Source organism: Mus musculus, chromosome 1 (genome assembly GCF_000001635.26).
Source record: "Mus musculus strain C57BL/6J chromosome 1, GRCm38.p6 C57BL/6J".
In the NCBI taxonomy this organism is placed as follows: Eukaryota; Metazoa; Chordata; class Mammalia; order Rodentia; family Muridae; genus Mus; species Mus musculus.
This window is the reverse complement of record NC_000067.6, coordinates 23995927-24013592: the sequence shown is the minus strand read 5'-3', so window position 1 is coordinate 24013592 and position 17666 is coordinate 23995927. Positions and strand designations below refer to the sequence as shown.

The window sequence follows — 17666 nt, the reverse complement described above, 5'->3', positions numbered from 1 at the left end:
TCTCTTTTGCTTAACATGACCTGCTAAACCCCTTGTATGAATTAACTTAAAGAGAAGCAGGGAGGGGCTAGAGAGATGGCTCAGCGGTTAAGTGCACTGACTACTCTTCCGAAGGTCCTGAGTTCAAATCCCAGCAACCACGTGGTGGCCCGCAACCATCTGTAATGAGATCTGACACCCTCTTCTGGTGTGTCTGAAGACAGCTACAGTGTACTTACATATTATAATAATAAATAAATATTAAAAAAGAAAAGGAGCAGAGAGTAGGAGTACATCTTTGAATTGAGGCAGATTCAAGGTGTTGTCTGTTTTGTATACAGAAAAGTGGGGTCCGCTGTGATGTTGTTTTCCCTGTATTCTTTCTCTTACCCTTCTCCCTTCCTGGTCTCCTTCTTCTGTTCTGCTTCTGTGAAGTACATATCTAATTATTCTCATTCTTTCCCTTTTCTTCTGACCTCTGAAAGTGTGGTACATATTCAGTTATTAAAAAAGAATGAAATCATGGTGTTCATGGGAAATGGATAAATCTGATATCACCATGTTAAATGAAATGAGCCTGGCTCAAAAAGAGAAACACCATGTTCTCCTTCAATGATGGGTGAAAGAATCAAACTTCAAATGTAAATACATGGTGGGTGGAGAGTGTGAAAAGTGCTCAATAACCTCCCAGACCACAGAGGCAGCTCTGCGAGCCAACTCATGTTCTGACAAGACGGATTGCTGTTCTTTGTCAAAAAGTTCTTGCTAGACTATAAAATATTTTATTTTACCTAATGAAAACATTATCACGGTCAGCTTATTTTCTTTGTTTAGCAAATTATAATTGACTGCATTCAAAGAAAAATTTTACATGCCTTGTTCTGAGTTTAAAAATTGACAAAATAGTGTATAATAAATTTGAGCTGGCCAGGAAAGGTGTTATTATGAATTCCGTAAATATTTCCTGTTAAACATTCTCAAAATAATAGCTGAAGAACAAATTTGATGATACTTTTCTGCTTTATATGGGAATAATATAAATTTTATAAATTAGAGAAAAGTTGACATAGACTTTTTAAGTTATGCAAATAATTTTTCTTTTTGTCTACTTCATAGGACAAATCTATTCCGAAATGATCCACAACTTGCTTCGCCCAGTTCTGCAAAGCAAAGGCTGTAATTTGGTTCGGTACAATGTCATTAATGCGTTGCCCAACACGGCTGATTCGCTCATCGGAAGAGCTGCACACATAGCTGTTCTTGATTCTGAGATATTTTTAGAGAAGTTTTTCCTGGTTGCCGCCCTCAAATATTTTCAGTAGGACCGAAGCATCATTAGAGACTTACCAATTACCTCATTCAGCAGTGATTTAAATAATGTATTATAGTTGTGTAGATGCTAAGTTTATGACATATTTATACCTTTTTATATGGAAGATAATTTATATCATCCATGTGTAGAGCCTTTTAAACATCAACTTTACTTTCTAGGTAATGTGGCTGTGCAATAGTTTTTTAATTTTATCTTTTTACTTTTCTATTTTTCATATATTTTGCTACCTAAGTATTTCAGTGAACCTTGTGCCCATGTGTATGTCTGATCTTTTATTATTGGCTTCCACGATCCTTATTCAGACTATATCACATTAAGAGCTGTTATTGCTAGCATAGTATTTTAAATTCTCTAATTTGGGGCTTTTGGTGGACAATAAATTTTACCTTTAACACTTTATTCTGTTTAAACTGGAAGTAAAATAATGGCTGCTAAAATGTATTTTTGAAATCAACTTCTTTAATCCTAAGATATTAAATTTACATTTGATCAAACCAGGTGGTTCATACATGCCAATGTTTTAAAGGTTTTCTATAAAATCATATTGTTGCTGTTAAATGTGTCATGCTTATTAAAATATATTTTTACTGGTAATTTCAACATTATTTCTCATGTTGACTTTTATTACTGGAACTTTTCTTGTTCATGACGAGCGTATAAAGATTTTGACTGCCCTCTGCCGTGACTTGGCTGTAATTTTGTTGGATTTAATAATGTTGCTTGAGCTTCTCACAGCAGCTCTGTGACCCTTTTCATAGAGTTCCTTGTACAGAATAATTAAATGTGGAAAGTTATGAAATACTTTTATGAATTTAGATAATTTTTAGATACTATTAAAATTTATCAGGCTAAAAAATCATGTAAATCAAATATTCAGTTTAAAATTGAGAGACAATTAACTTTACATGTTTGGTGGTACAAATGCAGGTGTTTTTGATACATGAAAATATTGAGTCTTTACAAAAGGTGCTGATTAGCATTAAATTCACTATTTTTCCTCCTGTTTTACTTGTGAAAACAGTAATGCACTGAGGGTGAGTAGAAAGGACTGTTTCCGTTCACCGATTGCTGTGGACAAAGGGTTGTTGAGTCTGTGTTGTGTATAATGGGTGCGTGTTTATTTTTAGTATCCTGTTAATTGCCTCTGATGTTAATAAAGGAGCAATGCCCTTTCTGCAGGGATAGCAATGACATTTGTAATGCTTGCTTACTCCAAGAATGCTTGGGCGTGCAGCAGTGGCCTGAATAACACTCCTCAATGCTGGATCAGTTCCACAGTGGCATGGCCACCCAGCCTCGGGGGATCCTGGGCTCGCTGCACAGCACCCAGATCTCTTCTGAGAATGTGTTCCCATCATTAAGTGATAAATGGTTGCCTGTGATTTCATCCATAACTCGGTAGTGTAATCTTTCAGATATACCAAGTTCTTAAAGAATTTCATTGATTTTTTTATAATTATTTACTTTTTAAAAATTATTCAAAATTTTTATTAACTGAACTAAGCAATAAATTTTCCAAAGGTATTGTAGCTGGAAAACATTAATGCATTCATTGTCAACCATATTTTTTTTTGCTCCATATTTTTTATGTTTGGCTAGGTTAGGTAGTTGGTCTTTTAAGTTTAAACACCTTCTGACTTGACAGAGGCCTCATTCATAATCATATAAGTCATACCTAAAGGAAAGCTCGTAGGATCATAGTTCATTAAGTGATTGTGGTTTAGAATCTGATGCTTAATCCCTGATTGATCAGGAAAATCACTTACCTCCATAAAGTGACATTCTGAAAGAGAGGGGACACGATTGTCTTACATAGAACAGTTGCTCAAAGAATGAACCTCCTCAGTGTGTGCCAGTACCAAGCCTGCTGCACACAGTACATAGTTATGACTAACTTACGCATTGGAAGAATAGCAGGTCTGTCAAAGAATGGATGGAAAGGCTAAAGAACAGGATTGGTGGACAGCAGCCAAAGGAAAATGCAGATCAAATGTCATCTGACCGTGATAAGAATGAAGGAAGATGCATGAACTCGCTGGCAGAGAACCTGTGGGCACTGGCTTTCAAATGCTCCCTCTGGACTCAGAGTCTGGTGGGAATGCCCAGCTGACCAGGGCTGTGTTTTGTGCCAGTCATGTGCTAAGGTCATGAAGGACAGCAAATGTATCTGACCCCGAGTTTCCAAAGTAGGAAGCGGGCAAATGTAGAAAGAATCATGCTGCTCGCCTCACTTTAACATCATGAAGTTCTGTAAGTGTGGCCCAGGGAAGGTGTTGACGCTTTTCAAAACAGGTCGATCCCGAGTCCTAGCATAAACTGACCAGTCTGTAGTTGTAAGATCTTGGGCAAATCCTTTGACTTAAAACAATCATTTCGACCTCATCTGTAAGAACAGGTAGAACGGTACCAATTGCACACCAAACTCAGATTTTGATCTTTGACTTGTAAATGACCTTGCCATTGAGCATTGCCAACTGCTCTCAGGAAGAGACAGGTGTCACCAATGAAGCGTGTAAAGTGTGCCCTCACCTGATCTCTGTCATCCACTGTGGGTATCATTTGCTTCTTTAGTGATCAGTCTAACAATTAGGGTCAGAACCATCACTTCTATATTCAGTAACAGTGTCTTAGTTATTGTTACTAAGTGTTAAGCATCACTTAAAAAGAAAACCTTTACTTGGGAACTTGCCTAACAGTCTTAGAGGGTTAGTCTGTGATCCTCATGGCAGGAAGCAGACAGGCATGATGCTAAATCTGGCGTGAGCTTTTTGAAACCTCAGAGCCCACCCCTAGTAACACGTCCTGCAAAACCACACATCCTAGTCCTTCCCAAGACAGCTCCACCACCTAGGGAGTAGACATTCAGACAGACAAGCCCGTGGGTGGGTCATCCTCATTCAAATCACCACATTTCACTCCCTGACCCCCGTAGCCTTAGCCATATCACAATGCAAAATATATTCTGTCCAGCTTTAAAAGTCTCCAGTCTTTCAGTCTCAATACTGTCTCAAGGAAATCTCTTAACTAACCCCCATGTAAAAGCAGAAAGCAAATCACATACTCCAGCATATAATGGCACAGAATATACATCCCCGTTCTACAGAGGACGAGACAGTGAAGAGTCAAAGCACACTCCATATCCTGTGTCCTTTGGCAAAGGACTTAGATGACTCTTCTTACCTCCATCCCTGCTGACAGCAACTTTAATCTCTTGGGCTGATTCTACAGCTTTTCTTGACAGGGCACACATCTCTAGGATCACCAAACCAATCCAGGCTTCACCTCCACAGCGTCACAAAATGGCTGGTCTCTGGTAGCCCCATACCAGGACTCCCCTGCTACAAGCCTAGCCTTTTAATTGTGGAGGAAGATAATCCCTTTTTGTTCTTTTTTCTTTTTTTATTTTAAACTCCAGATTTTATTCCCCTCCTGGTTCACCCTCTGACTGTTCCACATCCCACACCTCCCCATTCCCCTGTCTCCACTTGGATACCCCTGCCCCCCACCCCACCAGACCTCTAAACTCTGTGGGGCCTCCAGTCTCTTGAGGGTTAGATGCATCTTCTCTGACTGAACCCAGACCCGGTATCCTCTGCTGTATATGTGTTGGGGGTCTCATATCAGCTGGTGTATGCTGTCTGTTTGGTGGTACAGTGTTTGAGAGATCTTGGGGAACCAGATTAAGACTCCTGGTTCTCCTACAGGGTCACCATTCCCCTTAGTTTCTTCCAGTTTTTCCCTGGTTCAACCACAGGGCTCAGCAGCTTCTTTTGTCCATTGCTTGGGTGCAAATATCTGCATCTGACTCTTTTAGCTGCTTGTTGGGTCTTCTGGAGAGCAGTCATGATAGCTCTCTTTTTTGTGAGGGCTCCATACCCTTGGTATTAGTGTCAAGCCTTGGAGCCTCCCCTTGAGCTGGATCCCACTTTAGGCCTGTCACTGGACCTTCTTTTCCTCAGGCTCCTCTACATTTCCATCCCCATAATTCTTTCAGACAGGAACAATTATGGGTCAGAGTTTTGACTGTGGGATGGCAACCCCATCCCTCACTTGATGCCCTGTCTTCTTGCTGGAGGTGGGCTCTATAAGTTCCCGCTCCCCAGTGTAGGGCATTTTATCTAAGGTCCTTCTCTTTGAGTCTTGAGAGTCTCTCACCTCCCAGGTCTCTGGTACATTCTGAAGGGTCCCCACAACCTCCTACCTCCAGAGGTTGCCTGTTTCCATTCTTTCTGCTGGCCCTCAGGGATTTCAGTCCTTCCCCTGACCCAATAACTGATCATGTTCCCCTCTCCACCCCTCCCCATCCCTTTTCCCTCGAAGGTCCCTCCGTTCCCCGTTGTGGTTGCTTTCCTCTCACTTGGGCCCTTCAGCTTGTTGACCTTTTTGTGTTCTGTGGGCTTCAGTATTCAGCGCTTTTTTTTTTTTTCCGGTTAGTATCCACTTATTAGTGAGTACATACCATGCATGTCCTTTAGAGTCCGAGTTACCTCACTCAGGTGATACATTGCCCAAGCCTTGTGTAGCTGGAGCAGAATTACAGGCATTTCACAACACTGGTACAGTGGGCCATAGCAGGCAGTGACAGGGTATGGTAGATTGTTTCTTCAAGTGGAAAGTAAAACATCGGAAGTGTCTAAGAAGTAACCGGGGTGTTTCCCCACTCTACTCTCGGGACTCTTTCAACCCAAGTTGATCTCTCAAGACTGATTTTTGGAGTATATGACATCTTTTAGGGACAGCACATCCAAGTATTTGATCACCTGGTTCCAAACCCCAATCAGCCCATCATCCTAGAAGGCCAGTGCCTGGAAGATGGAATAATTGATACGATCAGTGGATCCTCTCAATAGCAGTCCCCTGATTTACATCCACAGGAAAAAGTTCTTTTGATATGCAATTTGTGTAGGACACTTTATGTAGTACAAAGCATTCACTAGGGCCACAGGTGAACTGTATGAAAGGAAAGATAACCAGGAAAACAGTTTGTTATGAAAGATAATGCAGTAAGGGTGTACCTGGTGCTAACATGCCAAGGTGTGCCCCTGAGAATTTATACCATGCAATAGATCTCCTATTGGGGGTGGGGGGAGAAGGGGAGTAAGGACCTGGAGAAGGGTAGAGGCAGACATGTAGACGGTGGGAGCAGAGCTATGAGCGCAGAGAAGAGGATGGAGCACAGAGAAGGACAGAAAGGAATGTGGGAGCAGAGCTGGAGGTAGTAGCAGGGGAAGACAAGCTGTTGCTAGGTCCCTGGGAGGCGTCTAGTGGAATCGCCTATAATCTAACACAGTTCAAACATAATTATTTAAGAGCAAGTTGCTACCTTCATAATTGGATAGGTGAATTGATTCTCTTGAAGTCAGCTCTGTCTCCCAGGCTGCTTAATACTATAGTGCAGGTTGAGAGCTGGTAAGATGGCTCAGGAGTTAGGAATATGGGCTGCTCTTTCAGAGGACCTGAGTTCCATTCCTAGTAACCACATGGTGACTCAGGACTATCTATAGAGGGATCTGATAACCTCTTCTGGCATGCAGGTGTACATGTAGACAGCACTCCTGCATTAAAAACAAAAAATACAAACAACACAAAACCACTCTAGTGATGAAAGACACAGATCAAGTCAGTCACGAGTTGCTAAGTTAGTGGTGCTAGCCAGTAAGTCCTGGGAGGAGAAAGACAGTTCAATGTACATTGGTGCCTTTGTTCTTATCACTGTGGCTATTGTATTAATGGAGCCACTGAGAAACACAGCTGTGCTAGGAGGAAGGTGAGGTGATCAAGGTGTTCTTGGGGGTCAGCACTCTTGACCGCAAGATGGGAATTTAATGGACCACTCGTCTGACCAGCTATGAGTTTGGTTTGTTTTCTAATAATGGGGGGAAACTTTTAGCTGTCATATTTCAAGGGTTTTAAGCTCAATATTTTTAAAAGATCTCTTTTGTACGAGTGCTTTGCTGGTATGATGTAAGTATGTTTGCAATGTATGTTTGTATGTATGCAAGTTTGCATGCCATGTGTATGCCTAGTGCCAACAAAGTCCAGAAGAGTGTGTCAGACATTCCGGAATTGGGGTTAGAAACTAGTTGCCATGTTGGTGCTGGGAATAGAACCCAGGTCCTCTGAAAGAGAAGCCATCTCTCCAGCCTGTGTTTTAAAATAATTTCTAACAGATCCCTGTCATGGAACAATCTCAATAATCAATTCACATGACAATATTTGAACGTACTAAAATTTTTTCAAAATGTGGGAATCTTCAATCTAATTAAATGTTTTATGTTAGGTATTTTTAACTACAGATTTATGGAGCAATTAAATTAGGGTGATTCAAGTTTCCATCTCTGTATTGGACTTTGAACTTCCCTCCTTAAAGCATCATACACTAAGGTGGTGTGAACTCTAGAATTTATTACTTTCGTGCAGGCTTTTGGTTTTGTCTTTTAAGTCCATCGGAATAGCTAAGAGCGCTGCCCAGGTACTGCGCAGGACCAAGGGCGAGGACTTGTGAGGACAAGGCACTGCAGGATTACCCGAGGCAGTTGAGCAGTTGAGGATTTCCAGGGACACAACGAAGCTCCGCCCTTCTCTGCCCTCGTTGACGCCTGCGCAGAGGGCGCGGGCTCCCCTGTGGAGCGCCCCTCCCACCTTGGTGCGCGTGCGCAGACGCTGTGGGAGCCGGCGCAATGGTCTCCACGACCCTTTCCGTTTCACGGATGACTTTCGTCTGGAGAGCAGCAAGTAAGGCCATCCGCCCGGGGTCCTGAGAGTTGGGGGCCCGCGTGGGAAGCCGAGTTCCGAAATGCGAGGGCGCAGGCGCGGAGACGCTGCCGCGGTGGCTACAGAAGCATTAGCGGTGCTTGGCGTAGGGTTTTCGAAAAGCGCCTCGCTCTTAGATGCGGCTAGAAAAATACGGAAAAGACCAGTGTCATTAATTTACAGGTTTATTTACATCAAGAATAATTTATACCCGGACAAGGGACGCATGCCTATAGACCCAGCACTAGGCTGGCAGAGGCATGAGGATCTCTGAGTTCAAGGTCAGCCTGGTTCAAACGTTGGGGAAGTGCACACGTAGAGCAAAGAACAAAATAAAAATTTCACAAAGCCAAGAACTGTTAGAAGAGATGCCCTCGTCTTTCTGTAGAAGCTAAAGTTTTCAGAACTATTGCATTCTTTCTCAATATACCCCTCAATTATCATATCAAAGAGCACGCAGAATGCAAGTTTACTTGATGATAACCCTGAGAAGTTTTGTAAACCAAAGACAGAATTACTGCTTTCATAACAAGTGGCCTGGTTTTTATTTTACTTTTTAATGTTTCCCTTCACATATTTAATACCTGTTGGCTGCTAAAATCTTAAATGATCTGTGAGAATTATAGAAACCGAAAGGGTCGCTCCAAATCCTTATTACTGTTTATCCAGCATTCCAGTGTTTTGAAACAAAAGAAACATTAACAAACCCGTGTACAAATGTGATAGACCTTTTCCATTAAGTGCCTGTATGAGGTTTTCTTCCTGGAAAGGATTTTATGCTGATTGTATTCATTGCTTTTTCTAACAACTCACAGTTCAAGATCATACCACCCTGAAATGTACCCTCGTGGATACTTGGACAATTCTAGAAACATCAGTATAGGCTGCTACACCTGCTGGTGTGTGTTTCCCCATGCCCCAGCACAATGGATCCTTAATGGATGCTGATTTAATGATTCTGCTGTCAGGATCAGGGCAAGCCAGGTGCTTCCTTAGTCAAGGGATTGAAATTAAAACCCATACTGATTATAAAGTAGCAAGGACACTTTATTTAAACCAGAGTGAAGGAGGCCTGATTCGTTGCCTCTGGTCTTTTATGGAGCTACAGGAAGAGGATAAGAGTAAGGGGCATATAGCTTGGGCGGTTTGCACTCTGATTGATATTTTAGGCAGCATTATCAATTTTGTGTATGTTCCTTCCCATAATGCATCTGACTTCAATAATACACCTGCCAAAATTGGCATGACATAGTAAATAAAAGATTTTCCTTAAAGAAAAAATACACTTTTTTGGCTCAGTTTATCTTACTGAATGTTTTACTGGCTGGTTTTGTGCGCCAACTTGACACAAGCTGGAGTTATCACAGAGGAAAGAGCCTCCCTTGAGGAAATGTCTCCATGAGATCCAGCTGTAAGGCATTTTCTCAATTAGTGATCAAGGGTGCGAGGGCCCATTGTGGGTGGTGCCATCCCTGGGCTGGTAGCCTTGGGTTCTATAAGAAAGCAAGCTGAGCAAGCCAGGGGAAGAAAGCCAGTAAGAAACACCCCTCCATGGCCTCTGCATCAGCTCCTGCTTCCTGACCTGCTTGAGTTCCAGTCCTGACTTCCTTGGTGATGAACAGCAGTATGGAAGTGTAAGCTGAATAAACCCTTTCCTCCCCAACTTGCTTCTTGGTCTTGATGTTTGTGTAGGAATAGAAACCCTGACTAAGACAGTGAGTAAGCACCAAAACCCAGTATAGGCCAGATGGGCCTTTCTGGCCCTGTATTGGAACATGGGGAGAGTACAAATGAATAGAATCTGTCTAGGTTTGTTATTTAGAGAAGAGAAAAATCCCATTGTCCAAAGATGGATGTACATACATCCTGGTGTTTGGAGGTATCTTATGTCACTAAGAGGTTGTTAGGTGCATCTCTTGGAGAAAAGTATGTGTATTATAGTATATATACACATACGGAAACTAAGCTGCCAAGTACATTATTAGAAGAGGACTCTGTGCATAATCCAAACTAGGTGGAGTCTAAGGTTGCTGAACTATCTCCCCTGTGCTTGACTGTCTCATCGCTTTATAGCTCTTCTTGAAAACGTGTAACATTGGTTATCTCCAAGGCAGGGAAATCTCCTCTCCATGTAGAATGAAGGGAAATACCCCATCCGTGTAGAATGTATGTGTTCAGAAAGGAATTTTCACTGTATGCCTTGTCCTTCTTTCTCCATTAGGACCATCTCTTCTGAATCATTCTTTGAGGAAAATGAGTTATCAGGAAGGAAAGCCTGAGCCTGCGAAGCAAGCCCTTAAGAAGTCAAAGCTGCCACTCGGTCGTTTTGACTCACTGGAGGATTCACCCGAAGAGAGAGAGCCACTGCAGAGTGAGTAGTGGTTAGTAAACCCCTGTCCATACTTAACATGGCAAGGTCGATGCTCATTACTGGAAAAGGTGAAAGAAGTGAAATATGGTCATAATTGTTATTATCGGTTATAAAGGATATAGTGAGTAAAAATACCATGTGGACTATCCATATGTGTAGTTGTTACTTCTTTAAAAAAGTTTTCGGTTGGTGAGATGCCTCCGTGCATGAAGTACTTGTAGGACATGCATGAGGGCCAGAGTTCAGATCCCATCACCCTTGTGGTAGTGGCTGCGGCAGGCAACCCACTACAATTTCACACTCAGAAGACACAGTGGATCCCTGAGGCAAGTTGGCTACCTAGACTAGCTAAGTCAGCAATCGCTGAGCTCAAATGAGAGACCTTGCTTCAATGTCTAAGGTCGAGAACAGTGAAGGGAGACACCTGAAGTCAGTCTCTGATCTCAGCATGCACATGCATACAAGCACATGGGTGCACACACAGGAGCACACATACATTAAACATGCATACACATATACATACACAAGTACACATGCAACACCCCCACCACCACCAAAAAAAAAAAGTCTTTCTAGAGCTAGAAACGGTGGCACATGTCTGCAGTACCAGCACTGATGCCCGAGAATCGGGAATGTGAGAGCAGCCCAGACAACACAGACTGTCTCAAAAAAAAGGGCTTCTAAGTTCTTAGTACTCACTTGGTTTTGGGCAGGGGCGGAGTTGTTTGTTTAGTTGGTTTTTACTGTGCTTTTATTATTCAAAAGGTAAAACATGTAAGATGAGATCTTCTTTGATACAAATAACAAACCTGCATTTGTTGAGGAAACTTTTGGCTGTTACGAAAGAAAAAGAATCAGCTGCAGTACGATTATGATTACCGTTCAGGGGAAAGCCGAGGCAGCGTTAAGGTCCAGGGAAGAAGCTGGCCCTCAGAAAACAACGGGAACTGCGTATTCGAGGGGAGACGTCTCCCATTCTCTTAACTAATATTAAACCTTCCTTCATCCCGGGTCGCCTGTCAGCTGGAACTAAAGGAGAGGAGCCTCTCTTCGCTACTGTCAGTCCAGAGCAGCCACACGTGGGCTCGGCTCTCACTTCTGATCTTAAGCTCTCTGAGGAGAAGGCCGGCCTGTAAGCAAGTTCAGCTCAGATACCCACAGCCGAGCCCCTCAGAGTGACCGTTAGATGTTTAGAGAGGAAACAGCTCAACACGATTGTTCTCATGGCAACACGGTAGCTAAGGACCCAGGACAGGTAGCTTCAAGATGAGCAGGGTTGGTGCACACCCAGGTGAATCTCTTAAGTTCAAGGCCAGCCTGGTCTACAGAGCAAGTTCCAGGCCAGGCAGGGGGTACACCGAGAAACACTGTCTAAAAACAAACAAACAAACAAACAAACAAGGGCTGGAGAGATGGCTTAGTGGTTAAGAGCAGTGACTGCTCTTCCAGAGGTCCTGAGTTCAATTCCCAGCAACCACATGGTGGCTCACAACCATCTGTAATGAGATCTGACGCCCTCTTCTGGTGGTAATGAGATCTGATTCCCTCTTCTGGTGTGTGTGAAGACCGCTACAGTGTACTTATGTATAATAAATAAATAAACCTTTAAAAAAAAAAACAGAAGCAACAACAACAAAAAAGAATGAAGAGCTTTAAATGTAGTTATAAACTAAACATAATTTATCTTTGTTTTTATTTTTAATTTTAATACCTTAATTATGCATATATGTACATGCATGTCTCTTTCTGTGTGGATATGTGCATGCAGCCAGAACCGTGGGATCCCTGGAGCTGTTATGAAAACAGTCGTGAGTCCCCTGCATCGCTGCTAGGAAGCAAACTCTGGTTCCCCCAGCCGTTGCCCCAGCCCTGTCGTTCCCACTCTGATTGCATTGGGTGACTTCTCATGGGGAGACATTTTAAAAGCTCAGTCCACCTCAGATAGGGCACCAGTAGATCAAGGAAATGCTTCTGTCTAATTGAGCCGACAAGTGGTTTGTGATTGCCGGGAGGAGCATGGGGAAGGGGTGTCGTGGTTACTTTCTCTCATCACTAGGAAGGTATGTTTAGCTCACAGTTTAAGAAGGGGTGCAGCCCATCGTGATGGAAAACATGGCGGCAGGAGCGTGAGTTGACAGTCACCTTGCGTCTGTTGTCAAGAAGCAGAGAGAGGCAAACGCTGGTACTCAGCTCTGCTTCCTCCTCCTCCAACAGATCCCAGCTGTGGTATGGGGTGGACATTTGGAGTGGATCTCTCCCTCTCTCCGAAAGCTCACTCCTGGCCATGTGTCCCCTGGGTCACTTTACATCTTGTCAAGTTGACAGTGGAGATTAACTGTTCCACAAGGCTGCTTACAGAAATATAGGCAAATGAAAACCAGGAAAGAAGTTCATTGTTGGCTTACAGTTCTGGAGGCTGAGATGCTAAAAGTATAGCTGGCATCCAGGCTTCAGGTCCTACTTGTTAGAGAGCGGACGCGAGATAGACAAGAGGCAGACATGGGGCAATGTGTATCAGTCTCTTCATTTATTAGTCCCTGGCTATCACATTCAAACCACGATTCCTTAGAGTGCCAGTAGACAAGCTTTCAGCCTTCCTTGAACAGTCCACAACCTTCATTTGTGTCAACCTAGCACTTCTGGAAGTTTCCAGTTCAGCTTCTGGTCCTCTTTTTTCGTCTTCCCCGTTGCTTCTGCCATTTCTTCCAGGGCTCTTTGCAAACTCATTTGTCTCAAGCCAACATCTGAATGTGGGTTTTGCCAGGCCTCTGTCCACGCCTGCCCTAAGCATCCTCAGAAGATCCGTACCTTCCTCAGACAACTTTAAATATCTCATATATGCTTCTCAGTTGTCCTGTCTGATCTGTGTGTGTTCCAAACATCTCAAAATGGCTGCTTCTGAAATTAAACATACCCTGTGCCCATGCTTTTGCCCCACCTTTATTCCTCCTCCAGCCTCTTTCCTTCTGCTCTCCTCTCTCTCTAATAGTCTCCATCCTCCAGCTCATAGAAGCCTACTGTCCAGGGTCATTCATTAGAGCCCCACTGTTTCCTGTAGCCAGTTATAAGCCTGTGATTCTCCCTTACTTCTCAGACTCGTTCCCTCTCGCCCTCCCAGGAGAGCCCCAAAGCAAGCAGTATCTAACTTGTTTCCTTTAAGTCTTGGTTTTGTTCTTTTTCTTTTTTTAAAGATTTATTTATTTTATGTATATGAGTACACTGTAGCTGTACTGATGGTTGTGAGCCACCATGTGGTTGGTGAGATTTGAACTCAGGACCTTTGGAAGTGCAGTAAGTGCTCTTAGCCACTGAGCCATCTCTCCAGCCCCAGTTCTAAGGAAAATTTTTAGGCTGTCCTGTTGCTGAGCATATGTCTCACTACTGAGATGATAAAGGAGCCAGGCATGATGGCTTACACATGGACTTACCCAGGAGGCTGCGAATGTGGTGTAGTGATTGATAGGTCAGCATAGGATACAGTACCAGACTCTGCCCTGTGATAAAAAATAAATAATAAATAAGGTAAGCGGAAGATGAGATACATAGCTATCTGTGAGCATCTGGTGGTAATTAGCACGGCAGACTAAATAGATCAGAAAAGGGTAGTGTGGTGAAATTGAAAGGAAAAGTAAAACCTTGACAAATAGATGTGCTGGGAAGATGTTTAAGAGAGAGGAAGGTATGGCCATGCAGAGAGACCACAGAATGTGGCGCATGCCAGACATGGCTAATTGGCCTCTTTGGCCTCAGCATAAAGTATAGGTGGTAGATTAATAGAACGTCAGGCTTTTTCATGCCAAGTCTGAGGTTAGGGGCTGGCAAGACAGCTCAGTAGATAAAGATACTTTCTTACTACCAGTGGGTCCAGTCCCAAGGGCTCCACTATAGAAGGAGAGCACGAGTTCCTGAATACCATCCTCTGACGCACACTCACACCATAGCACACACAAAACACAACACACATAGTCACACGCACAGGCAATCAATAGAAGTAAAATTCTTTAAATCTGGGTGTGGTCAGTGAAGGAAGTGGGAGTAAGTCATTGGAAGAAGGCAAACCTGAGCCGGCCTCTCTGGCCTCCTTCCAAACACACACATCATGGCGCAGGCCTGTGATGCAAACATAAGGAAGATGGAAGCAGAGTCACAAGTTGAAGACATGCAGCCTGGGCTACATGGCATCCTACCTCAGGGAGGAAAGAAAGACTTGTTTTGGTTACAGTCTCAATATGTAGCCCTGGCTAGCTGAGCGGGAGCTCCCTGTGTAGACCAGACTGGACGTCAGCTCACAGAGATCCTCCTGACTCTGCCTCCCAAGGGTTTGGATTAAAGGCCTGCACCACCATGTGTGGTCTCATTATTAAAAATACTTTGGGCTTAACCATTTTTATTTAAGTGGGATCTATGTATGTGAGTCGGTGAGCTTTCCCAGATGTGTGCAGTCGTGTAGGCAGCATGAGGTTAACATGACAGGGTGATCTTTTGTGTCTTTTTAATCAGTCCTAACCTCACCTCTTTCCACACCCACTGATCGGCCCCCAACCCCTGTCACTGTGCTCTTTGTAGGATTTTAGATAAATGAGAGACTATATAATCTTCCATGACTGGCTCTTTTGCTCAGTCTACTGTGGAAGAGAAGAGGGCCTGCTTTAGAAAGATACTTTAGCTTCTGTACCCATGTGGCTTGAGATGTAAGAGGCAAAAGCAGGTAGATTAGCAAATTACAGCAGCATTAAGAGTATATGGTAGGTGGTAGTAGAAGAAGGAAAATTCAGGAAACTTTTGGGTACAACAAGCACAAAAATTAGACAAATGCAGAGATAAGAAAGGGGAAGTGTGTGCTCACAGAGGAGAGAGCTCAAGTACAGCTGACTCGAAGAAGAAACATTCAGGGGATAAGAAGGTCTAGTGTCGGTCAAAGTAACGTCAGCCTTCTTAGAAGGAGGTTCAGGGTCTTCTGTTGCCTCGGTGTGTGATTGTCCCTAGTATGGAGTTGAGATGATGAAGGGTGGGGGTGGGTGAAACTAATCCAGTATTCATCTTTGGAGCAAGATAGAAAAGTGAGTTACTACACTCTAGAGGCAAGCATTGGGTAGGCATGTGGCATGGGATTCAGCAGAAGAGAGCCCGTCAAGGTTTGGTGGTAGATGTCAGCACTGAGAAGCATCACAATGTGCGTGCGTGTGTTCATGCGTGCGTGCGTAGAAAGGGTCCCCTCTTCATTTCCTGAGTAGCTGGGGCTGGAGGCACACACTAAACCCAGCCCAACTTATTTTTTTCTTCTCCCAGTGCTGTTAAAGCCCTGACCCCAAATGTGAGGGCGTTTGGAGATAGGTTCAGATCATATGGGTGAGAGCGGGGCCCTTATGAGAGACACTGGAAGCCTCACTCCTTCCCTTGGATAACTCAGAAGGGACAGTCCACAGGTCACTCCAGCCCAACCAAGCTTCTATTGGGTAAGCCACACAGGCTGTGTATTTTGCCTCAGCATTCCCAGCTGTCACACTCAGCCCCAGGAGTGGGGGACAAAGACAAGTTTCAGTTACAGGGGTTCACAGGGACATCACAGATGATCTCCAGAAAACAATAATGCCAAGGGTAGGAAAGTTAGTCATGGTACAGCAAGGACAAAAAAAGGACGAAACCTTTGGAAAGTTTCAAGGTGAGATTCCATATCTTCTTTGGTATGTCTGCAGAGGGGCTGCGTAATTTGGGGGGAGTGATCTTTGAGTTTTCCAAAAATATGCCACTTAAGATCAGAGGCTGGTTTTTCATCTGCTCTTTCTGCACACACACAAAGCGGTATGGCGTGTAAGGCTCGGTCTCAGCCTTCAGTCTCAGTGCCACACTGAACGACTCTGTGCACCTGCGACATGGGGACAGTGTTGTTTCCTGTCTCATGTGGTTATTACATGGAGTGAGCAAGTTACTGTGTATAAAGAGCTGAGAATTGAAAGCCCAGAATCAGGTTGTAACCGATTTGACCCCAGGATTTAACAACAACATGCACAGGATTAGTAACACCTAACGCCAAACAGTAATAATACCAATGATTAATTAAAATTTAAAATCCTTGCCCAGGTGTGGTGGCAAATCCCAGCACTTGAGAGGCAGAGGCAGGTAGAGTTCTGTGAGTTCAAAGCCAACCTGGTCTACAGTGTGAGTTCCAGGACACCCAGGGCTACACAGAGAAACCCTGTCTCAAAAAAAGAAAAAAAATGAAATTCTCAGAATTTGGCTGGACTTATAGTGAGGACTTTTATCAGGAACATGCAATACGTGTATGCATTCATGATTATACCTTATATTCCTAAAACCATCTGCTGACACCAAAATCCTTTTACGCAGCAGGGATGCTCATAAATAGAACCTGTCAGCACCTGTATATACCTGTTACTGAGACAGACCTTGTTCAGTTCAACACTAAGGCAAAATTGGGAAGAAAATGGCGACATTGATCTTGTTTCTAAACCTTCCAAGTTCAGTGAAGCTGCTGTCCGTTCTCTCTCCTTCCCTCCTGTCGGGTCCAGCACCACTTAGGAAACTACTGTCTAGTGGTTTTTAGACTTGAAAGCATGCCTAGAGTCGGGGGTCACTAGTGTCGGGGGTAAAGGTGATTGAAAATGCATTGCTTGAGCTCTGGGGGCAGGAGAGGAGGAGCCCCATTACAGCTCCTTGAAAGAGTGGGATGACCCAGGCACTCACACCTAGATCATGCAGTCCTGTCCTCAACATTGACCACTTCATTTCTCGCCGTCTCTGCTGACTGCCTTCTCCATATTTCTGTCTTCCTCAGAGTTTCCGGATGATGTAAATCCAGTTACCAAAGAAAAAGGTGGACCCAAGGGCCCGGAGCCTACACGATATGGAGACTGGGAACGGAAGGGACGCTGCATTGACTTTTAAGTCACGCACTCTCACAACTGCAGAATCATTACCTGAACTGTTTACTTCAAGTTGTTTTCTTTTTCTGTGTCCTTTAAGTGTGTAATTTCCATCGTATGTCCTAAAATGCATGTGACAGCTTTGAATAGCAAATGCTGCTATAGATGAGGAATGTGGAAACGCTTCCATTAGCATCTTAACCTCACCTTAAGTGTGTCAGGGCAGAGTCTGGGATGAGAGCATCAAGTCTTTGCCACGATCTTTTTGTCATTTATTTAATCAGTTGCTTATAAAATACATGTGTAAATAAAGACCTCTTGAAATTTTTCTTTAGATTTATTATTT

At 43.5% G+C, this 17666-nt stretch overlaps 2 protein-coding genes and 1 long non-coding RNA gene across 21 annotated transcripts in view; 2 read left to right on the top strand and 1 right to left on the bottom strand.

The window, feature by feature from the left end:
• Positions 1–2835, top strand: part of Fam135a (family with sequence similarity 135, member A) — an 89727-nt gene extending 86892 nt beyond the window's left edge. For 18 of the 19 annotated variants that reach the window (XM_006496234.3, XM_030242594.1, XM_006496230.4 and 15 more), the window contains one exon: positions 1096–2503. In XM_006496234.3, coding sequence (XP_006496297.1) covers positions 1096–1301 — 206 coding nt within the window. In that variant the 3' untranslated portion in view covers positions 1302–2503. Of the gene's footprint in view, positions 1–1095 lie in introns of all 19 variants that reach the window. The other variant, NM_026604.4, reaches the window with a different exon arrangement.
• A 5117-nt stretch (positions 2836–7952) lies between these two features.
• Sdhaf4 (succinate dehydrogenase complex assembly factor 4) lies at positions 7953–17654 on the top strand. Its single transcript, NM_026503.3, has 3 exons — positions 7953–8047; positions 10287–10436; positions 17233–17654. Exons 1-3 carry the CDS (start codon positions 7993–7995, stop codon positions 17340–17342), a joined length of 315 nt encoding a protein of 104 aa, NP_080779.2. The 5' UTR covers positions 7953–7992; the 3' UTR covers positions 17343–17654.
• Positions 13750–17666, bottom strand: part of Gm53062 — a 22307-nt gene continuing 18390 nt past the window's right edge. Inside the window, exon 5 of the long non-coding RNA XR_865295.2 lies at positions 13750–13930. This is a non-coding gene — a long non-coding RNA (predicted gene, 53062). The remainder of the gene's footprint in view (positions 13931–17666) is intronic.

Bases quoted from the DNA above. Each gene is read 5' to 3' on its own strand.
- Sdhaf4 (NM_026503.3), top strand. From the start codon at position 7,993: ATGGTCTCCACGACCCTTTCCGTTTCACGGATGACTTTCGTCTGGAGA. The intron at 8,048-10,286 runs GTAAGGCCATCC...TTTCTCCATTAG, and splicing joins TTTCGTCTGGAGAGCAGCAA to GACCATCTCTTCTGAATCAT. The intron at 10,437-17,232 runs GTGAGTAGTGGT...TGTCTTCCTCAG, and splicing joins AGAGAGAGAGCCACTGCAGA to AGTTTCCGGATGATGTAAAT.